Genomic DNA, 22,823 nt, shown 5'->3' with positions numbered 1-22,823 from the left:
TAGCCTTCAGACCATCTTTCAAATTGTGACAAGGATGGACAACATCCCTAAAGCATTCTTCTTCTCCTCCATCTTCACCCTCTTCTTCTTCTTCTTCTATTGATGGAATGAATATCCTGTGGGAACTTTGGAAGTTAGGGGAAATAAAGTTCTGCCATCAAATTTGGAACTAGTTTGTATTTACTAGCGCTGACATTTGAAGAATGGAGACACTTCTACAGTACATTTGTCTACTATTCTCTATATCGATTCCTACCAGCTCTCTGCCTCCAACTTCAGATTGCTGCACGCTAGCTGAGTATGACTGACAGGAGAGGCCATGGAGGGCCGTGGGTGTAGCTTGAGTGACAGGCCTGTGGATAAATCTCTAGTGCGAACTGGGGACTAAGAGGTGGCCAGGTGCGTGGGTGTGATTGGTGAGGGAAGTTGACAGAATGCATATTTTTTTCTTCCTTCCGGAGGCACATTCTTGTTGTACCAATGCAACCCCCTCAAGCCCAATCCAGATGTTACCTGTTAGTGTACACAGTTACTTAGTTTTTCTGTTGTTTCTTACGATAAGATAAGATAAGATAAGATAAGATAAGATAAGATGAGAAAAGATAAGATAAGATAAGGTGTAAAATAGCAGCAGTAGTAGCAGTAGAACTTATTTAGACAAAGAAAAAAAAAAATATTAACTATAATATGTGCAGCATGAAATAAACATACAATTATGAAAATATCAATAATATGGAATAAATATTGGAAAATGAGAATTTGAAGAAAAACAATATATGAGATTGCAGCATATATACTATATATACTGTGTATATACTGTACAAGATGCGAAAAATATGCTCATATCCACATGAACAGGGATACAGAGGGCCATACATACAGTGTCTTGGTGTGCACATGTGTAGTGTAAAAAAAACAATTGTACACCATATCAAATACAGTCAAAAGACAGATGTAGATAACATGTACAGAACGTACAGATTTGGATATGTGCATTTCTGGATGGCTACCTTATTAAAAACGCAAGATGGAGGCACCATATGCTCAGAAAAGTGACTGTGTAAGGCAAATGTGTATTGTCATCATCAATATCATAATCAGACATATTTGTGGAAGCAGGTAGCATATGTACGGAAAAGGTGAGAGATATGTACCAATTCATATGCAGACAATGTACAGAAATACACCACTTAATTATGTATATCTCCCCATTTACGCAAAAACAGGTCCTTTCTCCAGACAGCGAGTCATGTATAAATAAAGCCATACACAGCAGTATATAAATATAAAGCACAAGTATAAAGCATGCTGACAGGGTTGAGAGGTTCACCTACTGTTCAACTGAACGTCAGAATGGGAAAGACTTTGAACAAGGTATTATTATTGGTGCCAGATGTGTTGGTTCTGGCATCTCAGAAACGGCCGCCCTCATTGAATTTGTATGTACTAAAGTGTCTAGAATTTACTGAGAATAGTGCGACAAACAAAAAAAAGCTGTCCAGTCAGCAGCAGTCCTATGGGCGACAACGCCTCATTGATGAGAGGGGTCAGAGGAGAATGGTAAGATGTGTTCAAGCTAACAGACGATAGCAGACAAGTAAGAAAATAACAGCTCAGTACAACAGTGACGTGCAGAAAGGGCATCTCAGAATAAACAACTCATCAAACCTTGAAGCAGATGGGCTACAGCAGCAGAAGACATTGCTATGATCTTTGGTTAGAACTAGTAATTTAACACGTCCGCATTCTGATTGTTCTTGCATATTGCTTCATTGTGCTTAGGAAAATCCTTCATCATCTTGTTCAGACAACATCCTGATAATTAAGACGCAAAATAAGTATGCTTGTTATAAATGAGATTGGCTTATTGTTTAACAAATAGAGCAATAGTCTTGAATTGCATTGTAAAACAATGATCAACAGCATGCTTGGCAGCACAAGCCAGTATGGAATATTTTTGAAGTGGGCAACGCAAGCAAGTTACTTTTAATAAAGAATAATTTGTAATGTAACTAGTTACTATTTAAGGTAAGTAATGTGGAATACATTAATTACCTTTAAAAGTAACTTTCTCCAACACTGATGATCACGAAAACTGGACCGAAGAGTGGAAAAACATTGCCTGGTTCAATCCCAATTTCTGATGGCAGGCTCAGAATTTGGCATAAACAGCGTGCATCCATCCTACTGTAGCTGGTCTCAACGGTCCAGACTGGTGGTGGTGATGTGATGGAGGGGGGAATGTTTTCTTGGATCACATTAGGCTCCTTAGGAACAGTTAAGTACCATTTGAATGCCACAGCCTACCTAAATATTTGAGATATTTGAAAGGGACATAAGTGATATTTTCCTAATTTTATAGGAGAGCAGAGAGAGTTTAAATGATTGCATCTTTTGCAATCAAAGCATAACAAAGGAAAATTCATACTTATACAGGGATTGAGATTCAGTAAAATGACATTCCATATTAACCTATTGTGTTAACCTGTTTTTTAATAAGTTAATATTCAGTCAACATTAAAACTACCTAAAAACTCACGTCATCCCTATCTGTCATATATTTTTGCATTTTTGCATTCCATGTCTATCAGCTTAAGGCGTAAGTAACATGTTTCAATCAAATGATGCACAAACACACAGAATTGTGGAATTACATTGTATAACCAGCCCAAAATAGTCATGTTAATTATATTAATCCTATTCAGCTATAATAATTTCTCAAGGTGGACCAAACCTACATAAAAAGATAATGAATTACAGAATGTAAGCTCAGATAACGAGATTTTCTGGTAACTTTCAACTACCATAGCTAATAGCATATTATAATGACACGCATAATGGATTATAGCACACTCATAATGTGTTGTGACCATCCTTACAAGACCACATAATGCTTACTGACACATTATAACTGCAGTCATGAGACAGTATAGATGTAACTTATTGCATTATTTCCCTATGTTCTTGACTACTTTTCCATCAGAGACTGTATGACAAAGATAATAGTGTATTATAATACACTAATGAGTTTCAATATGAGGCCCATTCGTCACCCTATGCTGCACAGACAGACCCGTTTGAACTAAGGTATTATAAGTACTCAAAGTATGCTAAAATCATCCATGCAACATCATAAGTTGTCACTGCATGTGTTGGGTAAAGTGAAATGTCTAGTAGCCTGATCATCTAAAATGAACCATAGAGACAAGGTATCATAATACATTATATTCCTTGCCATGCAAACTCTGATGCATAAGTCAGGAACATAAGACGCTAGTGCTTTTAATTCATTATAATTTACATTGTCATAATGTGCTACCGCTTCTCTCTGGATAATTTGCTATAGCTAGGCCGATACGTGCAGATAGCCTCATCCTAATTCTTAAATAAGCAGATTGATGACATATTTATCTATTTTGCAATTATGAATAGTGAGTAAATGATGGGTTCATTTACCACAAATGTTTCAGAATAATTCATAATTCATTAAACCTATGTAAGCCTACTAAAGCTAATATGATTACTATTAACTTAATTAACATTAACTTCTAAATCGCTAATTCTTAAAAGACCTTTGTTCCGATAAGATTCTGGTTCTCTTTTCTCCGTCTCGAGAGGTTATGGTGCTTTTCCAGTTACGCTTATAAAATCTGCTCTATATTCTCTTTTGTGTGACGTTTTAGTATCTTTAGCATTGCTGTGTAGCCAAAACTGTAATGTATCACTCAGTATGAAGAGGGTGTAAGTGCAGATTACATAAAGCTCAGGTGAACAGCCACTCTGAGGGGAATTTGAGGGAAATTAAAACGATGGCTAGTGCCAAAGAGAGTTGCTACTCCACCTGTTTGTTAGTGCTTCGGGTTAAAGACAAATGATAGCGGAAAGCCAGCTGATTTGAATGAAGTTATATGCAAGCTTTGCATAAAGAACCTTTTAGCGAAGGGTAAAAATACAATGATCAAATGCAGAGCATTTTCCATTGATGTCAAGAGTCAAAAATACTTGTGCAAAAGGTGCCGTCTCTGGGTGGGCATTCAGCACGGCGGGGAATGTACTGACCCAATTTCCACACAGCTTAAGCTGGACAAAGTCAACATGCTCATTTTTGGGCCAGAAACCTCAAGGTATAGTGGCCTACATTAGACTGTCCTTTATTTGTTTGTTTTTTGTTTGAATATTAAGACTACTTTATATTTGGGCAGGTTTAGACTCACAGCCAACCCTATTTCCATCACATCTTAAGAGAGCAAATGCTGAGCCTTATTTTTGGGTGATCTTAGTGATGTTTTATCCAAGCTTATTTTGAATGACTAGATGCACTAAAAACTATGATTGTAGTATTGATTTTTTTTTAAAACTATTCCAGTTCTCACTGTGAATTGAATCAAAAGAGTTAGGCTATGAAACTAGCAGAAGGGTGTTAAGCTGTGTTATTTGCGGGTGAATTCATGTAATTTAGTTTTAAAATCCATTGCCTCTTTGGTGTATAAATAATAAATAAATAAGTAATAATGAAGAGTTGGACTTGATGAATTTTATGAAGCACAGGCTGATGTTAGGCCCGCTTATTGCTTTGAAGAACATTCAAAATAAAACTCTTTGAATCACAAGGGAGTTGTAATTGTCTTTTGTCTGACATAATAGAACATTCATTCATTATGCCTGTTGTCCAATAATTAATAACTGGCACATGCAAATTCACAATGTAAGATAAGGGTCAGTCTGCAATGAAAGAATGTGCTTGAACAAGGGCAAGATGCCAGCAGTTTTCCTTTTAGTTTTACTTTACTGTGTACCACAGTGAAGTTACCACCTACAGGCAGGAGATGAATTAGCAGAAATTTAACATCCGCAGTGATATAAAAACGACCACTTGAATCCCAATGACATTAATCTCACAGTGTCAATAGTGATAAAATCGTATCACCTGGTAAAATGTGGACACAATATCATGATATGAAAAAACTGATATCACCCAATCTTACAGTCTGCCCTTTTTCAAATGGACACTTCCAGCAGGGTAATGCCCAAAGCACACATCGGCTCAAGATGGTTTCAGGATTATGAGAGTGGCTTTAGTTTACTCCAGTGGCCTGCGGTCTGCAGAGTCCCCAGATCTCACCCCAACAGAGAACCTATCGGATGTCCGCAGCATGAGTGTTCTGCTTAAAAATCTGCAGGAACTGTGTCAGCATGGACCGAGATCCCTGTATGTGGAACATTTCCAGCACCTGAACTCAGAATGTTCTGTAGGCAAAGGTCCTGCATAGGGTTAGACCAATATAGCGGTTTGTCAACATATCAAGCCATAACTTTCTAATTATAATGTAATATAACTCTCTTTGCACCTTTCATTTATACATTTAATTGATCAATAATGGGAGTTTATTTTAAATTAATTTTTCATTTAAAGGCAGTAATGTGTCCCAGGGCCATTCAATAGGTGGTGTGGGTCACCCTGCCTTAAAGAGCTGCTAACCCACCTGAATGAATTTCATTAGTCTGGATTTCAATGGAGAGTTTTAGTGTCCCGATCATGTTCTAAATACTGGTTCAGAAGCTTTTGCACCCTGCCAAGGAATAAATTATGACTGAAACACAGACTACTTGTAATTCTTTGGCATGAAAATGGAAAAAAGAAGGATATTGAATATCAGCTTAAATACAAAAATACTGGTATTGGTATTGGAAGTGGCCTTAGTTCTACACCGGCGTGCCTGAGCGTGTGTGTGCCTAGGTGCGCCTGAGTGTATGTATGGATCACAAAACAGATCACAAAACAGTTCAAGCAAATGTCATATAGATTAGTCTGGAGCGATGATAAAAGTAGTGCAGGATAGTTAGTACAGGCGTTTGGCTTGGAAAATTGAGCATGCTCACAGCGACAGCATGTAGCTGTAGCCTACACTGATTGTAAGAGTGAGTTTCTTCATGTATATCGTGTCTCCAGCCTCTCCTACCTCGGGGGTTGTTGAGTGCAGCCTCGGTGGCCTTCCCTCCCTCTCCGCAGTGGCTCTGGTCGAACGGTAGACACTGCTCCCCGGTCCCGGCCACCACCTCCAGGTTGCGGGCCGGGTCTTTTGGCTGCACGAGGTTCCTGACCCGGTACACCCTGCGGCTGCTGGTGTCAGACACGTAAAGGACCTCCCCCATCGGGTCCATGGCCAGGTAGTACTTGTGAGCTGGACTGGTACTGGGAGAAGGAATACAAGGTTAACAGACAGTAAAGCTCTATAGGGGAAGGAAAGGTATAAAGTAAAGTATCACAGCAACACAGGACATACTGTAAGAATATCTCAGTTTTATGTTACTAAATCTCCAGGAACATGCAATATTGTGATGCTGTTATTTTTCTTAGAGTATATATTTCACTTTGAAGTAACTAAATCAAAATTACAAAGGCGACCCATATCAATTTCAATGGCAAGCAGTATGTGTCGGCTTTATAAGTGGTCTGACTATCATCACTTTTATATGAGCTTTCAAAGCAGCATGAGGAAACTATCGGAGTACCAAAGAACAGTTGGTGTCTGAATTACAGGTGAACTGGTCACAAAAACTGCATTATTATTAAATGTGGCAGGATCTTGAATCATGACAAATATTACTGTAAAATAACTGCAGATACTGTTTCTTTCACCAAACAATCACCTTGATACTAAATCCCTTCTGGGTTTTCCATCCATCCATTCATTATTTTTGGATGAACATGTCATGAACTCAATTGATGTCATATACTCAAGCTCAAATTTACATTGGTGTTACTTGGTTATAATGTGACTATACTTCTAGATTTAATCAAAAGCAGGTCTATATGCTTTCTGCCAAGAACATTTTCATCTTACTCTGTGGCCTAACATTATCATTCATGTCTGTATTATGCAGAAAGGGAACCACACTATTGTTCACAGTTGTTTTAATTCCAGTTCATTACTGATAACTAGTGACCAGTGTCATAACCTAGATAATTACCAGCCAATTGTAGTCAGTCCAATTAAGCCATTGTATCAGCAGTAATCCCCAAAGATCACTATCCCCGAGAGCACCTTTGATCCCACTTAAAACAGCACGACTTTTTCAGGCAAGTCATTTCATTTTTATGCTCTCCTCAAGAAAATCTTTAGGTGATGTAGTCTCTGAAATTGTACCACATTTATGTATTTAGCAACTGAAAAGAAAAAATGTTACCCTGGGGGAGGACACCTTAATGTCACTGCCCCTGAGCCCCTGATGTTCTATAATTCTGGTCCCGCCTCTGCCTGCTCCTTATTGGATACTTGATGTATATTGTTAGGTGTTTCTGTTATTTTGTCCACCTCCTGTATGTTTGCCAGATAAACTGTTAAAATTAAATCCAAATCTAATGAAAAAATGTGTAGGACTTTCGTAGGCATACTGTCTATGTACAGTATATAATATAATACACTGATATAAAACAATATCACGAGAAAATCTTGCACAGGTTTTGATTTGTAAAATAATTTTGAAAAAAAAAAAGGTTTTCAAAAATGTGTATATATAGTGCTGAATATGCACAATAGGGGGAAGAAAATAAATACTTAGTGAGTTTCACACAGCCTTATTACATCTATTTGAAGTTATGGACATGCCAAAACCTACTATGTACTTCTATTAACAAATTTAATTACACTCAAATAACACTGGCTGTTAATTTCATTAGGGTACTTCTGTCTTGCTGCTTTGCAATGAAGAATAGTAACGTCACAATAGGTATGTGGGAATCCCGAGCAAGATTCAACTATATAACCTAAAATCACAAATTTGATTGAATTTCATGCTCTCTTTTTCGTCATTTTTGCTTTGTTTGACAGTTAACAATGGAGAGCAAACTGACAGATGACATGCAACAAAGGTGCCAGGCCAGAATCAAACCCAGGACATCATGATTACATGGTACACGCCTTAGCCAAACCAGCCTCCGGGACATACCTATTGTTCATTGTGTTTTTTGCTGGTTGGCTTATAAGAAAGATGTGTGGAACATTGGCCAAAATGACAAGAAGTGTATTCAGAAGGGAGTACAAAAATGTCTTGTGTAGACGTAAAGCCTGTATAATTCATGTATCACAGTTATTTTGATGAAAACGTGATTTTTGCCACGATTTTGATGTAACCCACTGGCTGAGATAGCATGACACATTTGGCTTCATTCAGCCTATATTGAGTGTGAGCTGCACACCTTGTGGAAGAATGCTAACTGGCATTACTATGGACAGACTGTCATTGCATACACATGACTTGCTATAGTCTACATCCCATTAATTACTTCAAACCTTTGATATTGTAAGCCATTATTTAGGCTTCAACATTGTGCTTGGCATTATGTGTGAGAGGATTTAAATATGGCACTTTGAACATTTTAACTGACCAAAATCCTAGCAATTACTGTTGAGCATTAAATCTGATGTCAGCTGGGTCTGGTCAGAGGTTTCCTGCCAATTAAACTCTAATCATCTAGGTGCTTTTTCTGGGCAATCCAATGTCATGCAAGGGGAATTACAATGTCAAGCAACTTATTTCTAATGTTATTTTTTTTGGCACATGCTTTCTGAATTTAACAGTATTTTCTCTTGCAGGCGTCTAAACAGGCTCCTATAATTTTCTGTTTGCTCTGAAGGTTGTTGTGTGCTCTTGAGACTCTTCTGCCCCCCCCCCAAAAAAAAAACAAACAAACAAACTAACTCCTCATGACATCGTGAACCTTCTCACAACCCAGAGAAAAAAAAAAAAAAAAAAACCCACTACGACAAACGCCAGGCTGCTGTCAGTCATCTAGTCCATTAAGTGCATAACTGTTTACAGAACTCTGCACTGAACTGCACATGCATAATTTATACTTGATCCTAAGAGAGTTATTCACTGAGTTCCAAAGTATGCTGCTGCTTCGTGCTGCCAGCATATCATATTTGTTGGGGCTCTCGCAACTACCAAAAGCACTGCACGGTGCACAGTAGCTGATTACGAATCGCTTCACCTGTCTTCATCTCAATTAGATGCTCACAGCTCAGAATGCATCTATCCAGCGGAACGCAAATAAACAATAACAACCGCAACACAAACAGTCCCACTCCAGCATCTCTTGTTCCCTCCCCACATAACGAAGCAGTGATCAGAGCTGATAGACACAGTGATCTAGCTGTTCCCGACTGTCTCTCTGAATCCACCATCTGCACTCTCAGATAATATTGCAGAGGACTTCCTCTCCTATTTGCTTTACTCCTCGCTGAAACTCTTGAAGTGAAAGAATAGACAATGGTTTTTACGGTGAGTACACCCCATATTGTCTCCCCTCGGAGAGCGCCTTGTTTTGAAGCCCTGTTGGCTGATAGGCACTTTGCTGGGAAGAAAGTGGAGTGAAAAGCTTTGAAAGCTGAATAAGGATGAATAATTAATGTATTTGACTTGGGAGAACAATAGTATAGAATAAAGGAGAAACACTAACATGCTGCTAACAGTAAAAAGCTGCTGTGAGGAAAAGGAGGAAGTGCAACTAAGGGAAAGAGTGACAGGATGGGGAAGGTGTATCCAAAGTGCCTCGGGAAGAATTCAGCTCATAGGCTTAGAGTATACAGTAGAAACTTATTATGGACATGTACAATACAGGCACATTTACAGTGCGTTTTCACACATATGGACATATCCACATGCTCAAACATACACGCATAAACACCCTGCCAGGTTATCCTTGTTGCATGGTGTGAAACTCTGGCATGCTAGAGATATGGCATCTTGACAAATCCTCTCTTTTCAAATCGGATAAGCCCTCATTCTCTCTCTCTCCCTCTCTCACACACACACACACGGCTCGATATAACCCCTGATAGTGGCACACACACACACACACACACACACACACACAAACAGGCGCACACATTCATACAAACATGCGCACACCCACAGCCTATCACATCTGTCTAATCTTCTGTCTTACATGGTGTGCAGAGCTCACACTACCATCAAGGCTCGGTGCCAGGGACGGTGCCAGGGCCATGCCAAGCCGCCGCCGTTTAGTCCAGCTCAGGAAGTGAATGAAGCGCAGCATCCTCCAAACCGACCTCCAGTAATCCTCTAAAACATGCAATCCTTGTCATTTTGGCCGGTTTCCAATTTGCAAATTTAATATCATCATCTAGTGAAATTAAAATGAGGATTTGATAGATCTGACCTCGACCCGAGTATATGGAGATTTTGTTGGCATCAAACAAAACAAGGAAGAGGTGCTGTGAGGCCGTTCACAACATGCCCATTACTTTTTGCATTTTCTTTGTGCTGTGTGTGTGTGTGTGTGTGCATCTAAAGTGTGTGTGCACACATATGAAAAGGGAGTGTTAATCACTAATTCTCACCTGTGTCTGGTATCCCGGTTCCTGATAACAAGCCATAAAGGAGCGTTTAAAAAGAAGAAAAGAGAGGGAAAAAATATATAAAAAACGATCATTTACGATACTAACGAGAGTCACTCAAAATTTCATAGACTGCAATAAGTCAGTTTTCCTCTCATAAAGCGAGATTAGGGTTGATTTAGACTGCTGTATTGTTCCACATTAAATATTAACCTAAACAGGAAGCTTTTTGGCATTTCCTCCCAGAGGACAGGAAAGTATCAAATACAGACACTATGAAACCTCCGTCTGAACCAGAAATATTAGTCAGAGATACAATAATAACAGAGAATGAGAGAGTAAAGTTACATAAGGAGAACACTCTACAGGACAAATGACTGTGGAATCCCATTGAGATGCTACGCTTGAGAAAATACAGAAATAGAGAATGTAGTGCCTGCAGCACAGCAGGAGATATCATCGTCATAATCCACAAAAAAATATCTTTGTTTCACAGCAAAGACTCTCAGCTTCTCTCAAGTCCTAAAGAGGTAGTTTAGAGTCTATGATGTCTGAACCCCACAGACTCGGCTTTTTCATAAAGAAAAACTTCAGAATGCATAGAGATCAGAACAGATCGTAACTGCAGATGCCAACCAGAGCTAAAGCCATGCTAACACATATAATCAAAGCCGATTTTATCGAGCCCAAGTCGATCCAGTGCTCAAAATCCCAACGCAGCCCATTAGCATTTCACTCTAGGAGATCCCTGCCAAGATCAATTCAGCTCAATTTATGCCACGCAAACCCAACAAGATCATGACTCTCACTTGAGTTCCAGTATGGTCCTGGTGAATCCGTCGGGATGGACCCTGCGGATGAAATTGAAGTCCCCCAGGTAGAGAGAGCCATCAGGGCCGCAGGCCAGCGCCACCGGGGCAAACAGCATCATGTCCCGGGCCGCGCCGCTGCAGCTGGGGCCGCAGGGGACGCTCCGGTAGAAACCGTTCCCCATCACTGTGCTGATGACAGGGGGCTGCTGGGAGAGGAAGACATTTTCCCCGTTTCCCTTGTGAAGGATTCCTGGGGACAGACAGAATGCATACAGATTTAAATGCCACATTTAGAAGCTTTCCAGTCCTGAGATGTACAATATGTGAGTCAGTCCAGGAAAAAGGCTCAGCAAATTTTCGGTAATCATTTACGCTACAGATATGCCCAGAACCATGAAAAATGTCTGCAAGAGTGTCTTTTATCCCACCTGCCGTTACCTTATTGAATTCTTTACCTGAATCTCACCAAGTCCCCACCAAGAAACGGCACTTTTTGGGCTTTTTTTGTAATAATGAATTGGATTATGTACTAGTAGCGTTGTGGCTGTGTTGCGTGATTATATAGGATATTTATTGAATTTTGCCCATTCTATTCTATCCCATTCTATTCTATTCTTTTTGTGTATATCACACCTGAGTATGGGGGCATGTGTTGGAAGCTGCTGGCCTCCACGTGTGACTTTTTGTGTGTGACTATGTATTTCTTGTACAGGTTTATGTGTGTACATCGCTCCTACTCACCACTGCGTATGTTGAGAACGTGGTGTTTGTCCAGAGACCATCCTCCCAGGTTAGAGGGGACCAGTTCAAATCCCTGCATCAGAGCAGTCCTCCTCTCCCATTGGATAATGCCGGGGCACGACTCATACTCGTAGCCAACCGACACTGAAATACGCACACACACACATATAGGATTTTACCACTATATACAGTAAGAATTAGCCCTGCTGTGTAAAACACTATCTTCAGTGAATTGATTTGATACGGTCTCACAGTTATGGAACATGACAGACCAGGATACACACCCATAAGCACGCACGCACACACAGGCGTTCCCCATCTCCCTCAACACTATATTATATCGAATGGTGAGACAGATGAAAGGCCTGTAATGAGACCTCATCAGAGTGTGTGTGTGAGTGAGATCAGTGAGAAGTGGAGGCGTAATCAGGAGGAGCCCGTCTTTATGAAGGAGCCCTAGAATTAGCTGCCTGGCCTCTCGGCTGTAATGATACACTGTGCGGCGCTCCCCACTGCAAGTAACAACTATCAACAGCCTTTTTTGGTTTAGCAGGATTAAATATGTTCAAACGGCAATTTTCCACTTCAGACTTGGAATATATTTAATGGCAGCAGGTGACAAAGCTACAGAAGCTCCCCAAACACATGGAAGCAGACAGACAAACATACATGCATGCACATTATTCTTAAACACATACACACACACACACACACACACAAATAAACCCATGCATCAAATGTGACAGGTGGGCAAGGTTTCTATTAGAAGTAATTTGCTCTGTTACAGATGTTAGTTAAATTAAAAAATAAAAAGTAATTATATTCTTTCATTACAAAAAAGATGGATTTCACTGCAGCAGATGTTTTATGATTTTTTTGATTTTTTGTGTTTTAAGTAAATGCTATGCAACGCAAAAACGTTCTTTCTCCTATATTTAAAGCAGTAGTAATTGCATATTATTGCTGCAGTTAATGTAGCAGGAGACTAAATGATATGACACTGCTCAAGGGAAGTGTGATTTGGTAGAAGATGATACAGTAAGGTGATGACAGCCTGACAAGAAATGCACCTGACACAGGTGTGGTGTAAGAATAGCTGTCGCTGTCAATCACTGTTGCTGTTGATCTCTCTAACTTGCTTAAGTGTACACTGGCATGCCTGTGAGTTGTTCAGCATTCAAAGAGAACTGAGGAGCAAAGCCTGGGTAGAGAATAGTAGAGATGGTGGCAAGCAGGGAAATCCACATTATGCACAGACTCAGGAGAATCCCTTTAATGCAGAGATACACACTCTTGCCAGGAACGCCAGGTCCTACCTAAATCTCCAACTCAATGGGTGCAATCAATGAAGCGACTGGGGAGGGAAAATAATGGGCAATTTGGGAGATTGGGGGATTCTGAAGGAGAAAAAGAAACCATTTAGTATTGGACAAAAGTTCCAAGTCAGGAAACTATCTCTTAACTTCATTCAGAAACTGAATTCAGTGTTAGGCTGTGATAGTTCTTGTGAAATTGTGTTTTCGCAGTAAAGAGAAAACACTGAGAGGCGTCTGGTTCAAATCTGAATAGAAGTAACGCTTGGCTACACACTAAACTCTATCCTACAAATAATTTACATATTTGAAAAAGTAACATATTAATTAGTAATATGCAAATCATGACCTTTCTGCTCACATTGTACCCCACTGAAGAACCTGTTTCATGAACCTGAAACCAATTTATCGTTATGGAAATGCATCGAAAATTGGAATAATACACTACCATCAGTTGGGCCATTGTCCAGTTTTTCTCAATTCTACAATAAAACTGATGGGTTTTTGTATTTTGAAGGTACAGGGCTTTTCCAGGACAAAACGGACAAAGCATTCTCAAAGGGAATGTGTTTTGAGAACTGCTTCACAACAGAATATTACTGTAGCTATATTAAAAGAGCAGCGACACACACAACAGCACACACTCGCACACACAAACAAATGCGCATGCACACTAGTACATAAATGCACACTCAATATCTCACAGGTGAAAGCTTTCATTCCCCTCTGCTGAAGCCTCAGGCAATGTGTTCACCCCAGCAAACAGAGCATGATCTCTCTTTCTCTCCGTCTCTCTGTCTATGCGTGAGAATGAGGGGTGTGTGTGTGTGCGCATACACCTGTGTGTGTGTGTATGTGTGTGTGTGCGCCGTGGCAACAAAGCACCAGGAACTATACAGAGGGAAGGATCAGGGGAAAACATGGGTGGAGAAGAGAGAACACGGAGGGCAGAGGAAGACAGGAGAGAGGTAACGGGGGAGATCAGAGAGAACGGAGGAAATAACAAGCGAGGAAGAGAAGAAAAGAAGGGTTCGGGAGAGGACAGATACACAGGAAAGAGTGTGAGGGTAGAGGAAGATAGGAGGCATGGGGGGGAGAGGGAGTTGGGGAAGGGTAGGGGGGAGAGGTGGGTTACCGGGGAAGGGCAAAAAAAAAAGTGGGATCATTTGAGTATAAAGGAGGTGAAAGATCAGGAGAGAGCTGGAACAGATGAAACGCAGCTCTAGCCGATAAGGAGAAGAGGGACGGATCAGAAGGAGAGAGAGAAGGCCTGGGGATGGAGAGATGCAATCGTAGCACGAGACCGTACACTCCAGTGGACAAAGCTTCCGGTATTCCTGTGATATCTCGGTACTTACAGAAAGCACCGACCCTTTCCCTTCCAGTTCCACTGTGTGTCTACTACCTTTCACTGGGAGAATGGTAAACGTGGATTACCAATTTACAGTTCAAAGGTTTAAGCCTCTGTGACGTTTTTTTAGACGGACATTTCAAAGTCACCCTGTTGGCCGGTTGGTTCAAAAATTCGGAAAACTTTACCATCTTCACTATAAACTTTACTGTAAAACTCTATGAGCCTAATTGCGGCATCATTTTAGGTTTAGCTTGGTTGGTAAAGCATAGGCTTGCCACAACAGAGATCCTGGATTCTAATCCCAAGTGGGTCAATTTAGCACTACCGTTTCTTCAAGTATGTTGGCTTCCCCCAAAACATATAGGCATACTCTCTTTTAAACAGCCGCAGCCTAATTCTGGAATGTGCATGCCGGTGGTGGCGGCGTACAGGGAAGACATGCCAGTTTATAAAATGACCACATATTGTTGGGCATCATGAAAATGAATACTTGTCAAAACTGACTGAATACACTGAATTATCTCTCTCTCCCTCTCTCTCTCTCTATCTGTATGTAGGCCTGTGTGTGTGTGTGTGTGAGAGAGAGAGAGAGAGAGACACACACAGAGAGACAGAAACAGAGAGACAGTGAATTCAGTGTATTCAGTCAGTTTTGACAAGTATTCATTTTCATGTTGATCGATGCCCAACAATGGGTATTCTTGGTGGCTACAACTGAATAGGAGTCAATTTCATAAGCACCCCGCCCCTCCACCTGATCTGGGTTTCCCCTCCAAACATCCTGGCTGGCCTAGGCCTACTCAAAGCACCAAATTACGTGCGTTTTCTTTTGCTTCCCTGAGATTTTTGAATTCCTCTTAATTCCTGTGACTCCTCTTCTTAACCAGCCAAAAGCACGTGACAGAAACAGAATCATACATGAACAGCGTTTAGAATGAGTAGAGACCCCACGTATTATATTCTGCCTACCAGTGGCGTGAGTGAGGCCCCAGACCTCCTGGCCGTAAACATCAGTCTTGTTCCAGACCATCCTGTGGACCAGGCTGGGCCCGGCGGGGTACCAGCGCTGGTACAGCCGGCCCTGGACCGAGGCGCGGACATGCACCTTGGACAGACCGCCCAGCGGCGAGACGGGGGAGGATGAGGAGGGAGGGGTGAGGAGGATCCGCAGCAGAGAGAGGTAGCCAGCCGCACGGGTGCTCAGATAGCTCAGCTTCGCAAAGGATCCTGGGATAGAAACCTCCTCCTGCACCGCCTAGGGAGAGGGAGGTGGAGAGAAGGAGAGTGAGACATGCAGGTGGCAGGAGGAGAATAATGAGAAAAGAGAGAAAGGGAATATTTTTTAAAAAAGGTGTTTCATTGTTACCTTGCTGAGTAATGAGGTAACAAACTAACATACTGAGTGCTATTGGCAGGTACAAGAAGAAAGAGCTCACACAACAAGGTGCAGTAAATATATTGATTGCGAACATCAGCGTTAAGCGTGTCAGAAAGTTAATGATGAGAATGAAGAGAATGCGTCTTTTTTTATTAAATCAATGATGACTTTGATGAGTAGAAATTCTGTGTCATGATGATATCAGAAACAATTTAATTTCACTCTGTTTTTGATGAAAATATTATGAAATGACAAGCACTGCGGAGATAATCATTATTATCATCCCTGGAAAAGTTGTTGTGTTATTATTGTGTTAGAAGACAATTTAGAATGAATAAAGTTTATATATCCAATAAATTGCCGACTAGCAAATGAAAATGAGTAGAGAGCTTGTTTGTCCACCATGACAACGTTCCCAAAGATAGCTGTGACGGGAATGCAGATATGAAGATAAATTGGGAAATATCTAAATGTTGCAAATGAAATCTACACTAATTACACTGCACTAATTCCTCACTTCAGTCAGTGAGTAATTGACTAAATTAAATCAAGATGCCGTGACTATCTTTAAAAGACATTTTCATCAAACGTCTAAGACCGTGATTAAATTTAAAAGGGATGTGAAAATTAACACAGGTGAACACAGTCGGAGTTAAATACATGAAATTTTGCTTCCTATTTCTTTTGCTTGCAGCCGGTCCGTCATGAGATAATTGTGAGGACACAATGTTTCTTGATTTCGATGTGATGCGGTACTTCAGCAGTTTCTTCAACACAGTGGCATAAAATTCCATGAAATAAGCTTGAACTATGAAACGCAGGTTAAGTGTTGTGGACACAAATAATGTGACGAGTACGTTCCTCCGCCACGACACAATTATGTCACAATAGCACAAATTGGACATGCCATTTTCGGGTTAAGTTGGTTACGTTTCGGCAAGCAAAACAACTTCAATTAAGGATAGGGTTAGGTTTACGCAACTACAATTTTGGTTAAGGTTAGGCAACTAAAATAAGGTTAGGATAAGGTTTTGGTCATGGTTAAATACTATGAAAATGAAAACTTCACTCACAGTAGAAACTTCTTGACTTGTGAATTGAACCCATCATCATCAGAGTCGAAGGCAAATGCATCCACTGCCCTTCCCTCCACACCTTTACTTTCATTCACATTATTTCAGTGTCAAACTACAGCTGTTTCTAGCTGTGTCTCCTTCATGGAATCCTTTTGTGGTGGGAAATGTGGAAAATGCGGAAAAACTGTTCGAGCACGGAGCACATATTCACGTTTTAAACATCATGCTCATTTCACAAAATTTTTTGGAGACCAGGCTGGTTTGTTGCTGAGCTGTTAGCAATTGCATCTACGCTTCATTTTCTTATTGACTGCCGTCTGCACAGCCTGTATACTGTTGCATTTTATACAGACTATCTAACTCAGCAGTTCTCAAACTGTGGGTGAGATAATTTTGGGTGGTTGTGAGATGATTTATGGGATAGGAGAAAAACATACTGTATTTAAACTCTACAAATTTCAAGGGAGCTTTTTTCATTTTTCTCTATTTTTTGCTTTTTCTTGTGAAATACTAAATACTTTTCCGCCTCCAGGCCTCGTTTGATAATCAAATGAAAAGGGAAAATCCTTTTTTGGGTGAACTGATCACCACTCTGCATCTGCAGCCTGTGATGGGGGGTCGTGAGAAGGCATAGCTTTGTTTTAAGGGCCAAAAAGTTTGAGAACCACTGCTCTCACTGTGTGGTAAAGTGGTTTGTACCTGTAGCTCAGGTATAGCTGGTCCCCGTTCTGCACATGCTCCAGTGTATCTGGGAAGGGGGGAGGGCAGGACCAGCGGGTAGGGACTCAGAACGCTCCTGACGTCGCACTTAGGAGGCAGCACCTCCTCCCGGGACATGGTCACCTGATCCAGAACCAGGAAGTTGTTGTTGGGTGTCCAGATGGGACGTGTCTGCGGCAGGAAAGGTGGGCGCTGGAACATCAGCGTCATGGATACCGCTCCCGAGGTCACCAGGTCAAAACTAGAGCAAAATGAGAGAATGGAGGCGAAGTGTTTTTAAGAATTTAGTATAAACTGATTAATAAAACAAGTAATCAATAATTCAAGGAGAGGTCTGTGTCTTCTTTCCAAAAGGTTTATTGAACGTGCACGGAGAGAAGAATGATACAAGCTGGTGAAGCAAAAAAATTTAAATGATTTTCAATACAAAGACAAGGAGTGGATAGAGGAGGGTTGAAAGTGTAACAATTTCATAACTTTGTGTTTGTTTCACATGTCCTTGACTGTCTGGAAAACATTTCATTACGTCATTTAGAAAAAGACAGGAGCAGAACAGAAAGATCTGGTACACAAGTTGCATGAAGGATTCAGTACTTTTCCATTCTGCAGAGACAGATACACACTAAAGAAAGAATGATATACTTGTATGTATATGTATATGTATATGTATATAAAGGATTAAAGCTTAATTTCTTCCACAGTAAGAGAAGACGAGATTGTAGAAGAGGGGGAAAGAGAAGCGTGTGTGTGTGTGTGTGTGTGTGTGTGTGTGTGTGTCTGTGTGCACCTGTACCTGCCATCCTGCCTGCTGATGGTGAAACCATACTCAGGATGCTGTAGGAAGGTGATGTTGACTCCAACCAGAGGGGAGCCATCCTGCAGCACCACACTACCTCTGATCACTGCCACCCGACTGGGAGAGAGAGAGAGAGAGAGAGAGAGAGAGAGAGAGAGAGAGAGAGGTGACAGGTTTACAATGATGAAGAAAGTAGTAATTGTTTGAGGAGAGAGTTATATTGTGACGCACTATGGCCAAACAGCCTTGTATCTGAGGAAAAAAGCAACTGCATTCACTCTCCGCGACACACTTCACTCTTTAGCGTGGAGAAATCTGCCACAGATTGCCAGGATACAAGGACCATAAATATAACTTCACCCACAGTAAAACCTTTCAACACCTTGTCATATAAAAAATAAAACTTCCTCATCATGTTTATATTGCAATGACAGTGGTATCTGCAGCAAAAAAAAAAGGCTCTGTTGTTCTTTAAATAGCCCTTGAACTATCAGGCACATCTTGACTATTTTGAAATATTCCTCTTGATATTTCTGGTAAAGTGTGAAATAGGCTGCTTCAGTGTGGAATAACCGCTGAACTGGTGAAATGGAGACAGAACGACACACACACACAGCATGCATCCACCCACACACACACACACACACACTTATGAATACACACACACATGCACACAATCATTGATGGATCCTATCTGTTACGGCAGAAGAGGGATAAATGAGGGATGGCGAGGTTTCTCCGGGTGGCTGCGTCGCCCCGTTTGTTACTCCTGTCCTGAAAGCTGCCATCGATTTCCCCTCCGAAACAACGGCCACATAATTAATTTATTTGTTTATTCTAGAAGTGAACGAATGAAAAAAAATGCACTTGGCCATTTTTCAGGGAGGCATCACTTCTTGTTTTCCAGTCCAAACTTTCTAGGTCATAATGCCGGCGAGATATATTTCCCTCTTAGATGGTGGTGAGAGGCCGCTGAAATATTTATGGTGACACCTTTACGACCGATGTAACCGGATGACACATTAAGCATAAATATGTAACAAACAAACGCTCTGCAGTTGTAGCCTGACACTGAGACAGGAGGAGGACAATGTGCTGGAGGCTGGAGTTTGAGTGCTAATCTCCAGAGTAACACAGATTACTAAAATGTGCACACACAAGAAAAGTCACGTTCACATGCACACACACACACACACGCTCACACTAAACAAACTAGTGTTAGGCCGATTTTAAATGGGGTTAATGCAGATGTATGAACTTGTAGTCTCCTAATCACATCGTTCTATACAGGACAACCCAAGGACACAGACACAAAAACAAATACATAAAGGTCTCCCATCCACATGCAGACACAAACACACAAAGAGCAAAACAAGCACACACACCTGGTATCAAAGGGCACTTCTCCGGGGAGCGTGTGTGTGGCTGTCTTGCCCAGGAGGAAGCGTATGCGCTGGTAGAAGCTGTGGGTGTGTGAGTTGGAGGGCGAGGGGGGCGCGGTGGGGGGCGGGGGGTTCTGCTGCAGCAGGGCCAGGGGGTCGGCCGAACCTTGACACAGCGGGTCAGATCCACAGCTCAGCTGCTCACAGCAGTCTGGGTCCACACAGTCCACCAGCCCGTCTGAAAGGCACACACACACGGAAAATTAAATAAAACACACACCCACATGCACACGCACGCGCACAAGCCTTCACACAATAGCAAGAAATGAGCTGTACTGAGTGAGGAGTTGGGTTGTTAGAGGGTAACGCTCCTTGCCTAGTACTTTCACTTACACTGTTAATTTAAGCAAGACATTAAACACAGTTATTAAGCACAGTTAATAAGGGTTTTAACAGATTTAAGCGACTAAGTTGACTGAGAATGCATTTATACTTTCAAGGGCCACGGGGAATAGCTGCAGTGGAGAGACAGGAGTACACATACACAGACACAGTAACACACCGGGGAACTGCCAAAAAATAACAATACAGTGATAAACTAGACATGTATCATCACTATCACAAGTATCAATCAAATGGGATTCATAATGATCCATCAACATACAATAGCATCTATAGCTATAAATCAGATATGTATCACCAGCATTATTTGAATGCGATTCATAAATGTCCACTGTAAACAGTGAGTTGCAGATATAAACCAAGGCAGCAAGTAATAGGAGCCGGGCTGGCATTTGTGCTTCCTATTTCAAGCCGGTTTCTGAAAAGCCAGGAAACAGTGCTGACATTTAAATGCATCTGACCACAGAGCAGAGAGCTAAAGGCCAACAATATTCTATTATAACCTCCTTCTACAAAGGTAGCATAGTGCACTGGCTTATTTAAATAAGATCCATTACTTCAGCTTTAAAGCACAATGTTAATTGAATTCATAATATCATTGTGGGGAAATTAATACAGAACAAATCTGAATTTCCACAGCATTGTTCTTGACATTAAACATTATTAAGACAAAATTATACAGTCTTTTTATTATTTCTGTATTTGATGTGTTTATTTGCATTAGGATTTGATGGAAAAGTGCGCGTCAAAGAACAGCTGCAGTATGATGATGCCAAAAGCCACTGCAATATTTGCAGAGAAATATTAATTTTGTGGAAAAAAACAGCAGCTGATATAATAACTTTTATATGAAATGTAAATTTTTAACATCTATAACATGCATGATGTGTATGTTTGAGTGTGTATGTGTGTTTTGATTTGAGTGCCACATCAGTCATCCTTCATTAGGGCTGGTTGGCGGAATAAATGTTGTTTTTGATGAAACAGGAATCTATCCTCCTCTCTTATCCAGGAGAGAAATAATTGAAAACCTCTTCAAAGTTCCTCTTTATTCTCTGATTGCATCTGATAGCATCTCTCCATCTCTGTCTATCTTCACAGTCAGAAACCAAAAGAACGCTGTGAGAATGCTATGGGAGCATGCAGTATATCTGCCAATTATGAGAGGCGGATGGATTGTATGGTAGGAAATTATATGAAAAGCTGTGGAGAGAGGTTGAAGGATAGAAAGATAAAGGAAGAGTGAATAGTCTCCATACGGCTTTGTTAGTGAGACTTGCACTAAGAAATCAACTCCAAACTGTCTGAATAATGTTATGATGCCTTTATGTGTGGCAGACACGTTTTCCTTGAGGAAAATCATCCATATTCATATGGCATGCTATTATAAAAACAAAAATAAAATAATTATGGGGCAGGGGGGTCCATTTATTTTCTTATCATGTGGAGAGGAATAATAACCTCCCCCACCCCCCACTCATAACTCCAACCTTCACCTTCCCCTCCTAAACAAACATACAGAGAGAAAGAGATGGAATCAAATCAACAAAAACCTGACAAAATGAGACAAGGTTTTGGTTTGCACTGGGTGTGGCCCAGTTAATTATTATTATTCCTCAAACACAATGATATGTAGTAGTAGTGGTGGTGTTAATTTATTGATCACACAGTGACAAAGTCCTTTATTTCTGCCACACCACAAGTGAAACACACATACAGAACATAAGGCATAATCAGAGCACGGTCCGCAGAGACAGAACAGAATCCATCAGTACAACAACATAACCATCAGTGCCTACGCTACTGGGAGGCCACACTGATGGTGCGATTGTGAAAGGAAACTGTTTGGCTCATTTCCTTCATTGTGCCTCTATTTTATATTATCCACAAGACACTTCCAATTGCATGGTGCTGGTGTTATAATTCAGAAAAATGACCTTTAATTCACATACTTTAAATGGTCGTCTCCTGCTGACATCTCATGTCATGAATTGTTGACCCAGTCAGCCATGTTGCTTTAGTAAATGAAATAAAGTTTACAGCTATCGGTTTGTGAAAAAGACTAACAGGTTCCCACTGTGCGCATTGATTCCAACGCTTCTCATCACGAAACTTGCTGCTATTTATGGCCTGTTGTGCTGAAGTTATTGCTCGAAAACAACAAGGAAGCCATTTCTCCAAACAAAAGTGACAACGCCTTGTTTGCAATGATGGATTACGGCATCGGCTTGACAGGCATGTCCATAATGGATATTTGATAGAGTTTCAAAGCGAATGCGATCCTGTGAGCAGCGGAAGGCAATGCAACGAGCAACGCTGAACTATATATCTGAAAAGACGGTGAATGTATTGGACCGCAGTCTAGGTATGAAATAGCAGGGAAACAATTGTAATGAGCATTTTCCTTTATGTGTTTTCACCTGATGATACAGAATTCAAAATACAGCGACAAGGCCGAGCAACAAACACCTCTCATTACTAAAGG

The 22,823-nt window shown here is 40.8% G+C and overlaps 1 protein-coding gene across 1 annotated transcript in view; it reads right to left on the bottom strand.

Moving 5' to 3' along the window:
- The window catches only part of tenm1 (teneurin transmembrane protein 1), a 120,408-nt gene that overhangs the window by 28,841 nt on the left and 68,744 nt on the right, over nt 1-22,823 (bottom strand). Inside the window, exons 14-21 of the mRNA XM_071923920.2 lie at nt 19,940-20,174; nt 18,552-18,671; nt 17,738-17,999; nt 15,554-15,839; nt 11,918-12,061; nt 11,174-11,426; nt 10,368-10,388; nt 5,961-6,193 (exon numbers count right to left, since the gene is read on the bottom strand). Coding sequence (XP_071780021.1) covers nt 5,961-6,193; nt 10,368-10,388; nt 11,174-11,426; nt 11,918-12,061; nt 15,554-15,839; nt 17,738-17,999; nt 18,552-18,671; nt 19,940-20,174 — 1,554 coding nt within the window. The remainder of the gene's footprint in view (nt 1-5,960; nt 6,194-10,367; nt 10,389-11,173; nt 11,427-11,917; nt 12,062-15,553; nt 15,840-17,737; nt 18,000-18,551; nt 18,672-19,939; nt 20,175-22,823) is intronic.

This window comes from Centroberyx gerrardi, chromosome 16 (assembly GCF_048128805.1).
Source record: "Centroberyx gerrardi isolate f3 chromosome 16, fCenGer3.hap1.cur.20231027, whole genome shotgun sequence".
NCBI lineage: Eukaryota > Metazoa > Chordata > Actinopteri > Beryciformes > Berycidae > Centroberyx > Centroberyx gerrardi.
Note: the sequence above shows the minus strand (reverse complement) of the source record. Positions and strands in the feature narration are given on the sequence as shown.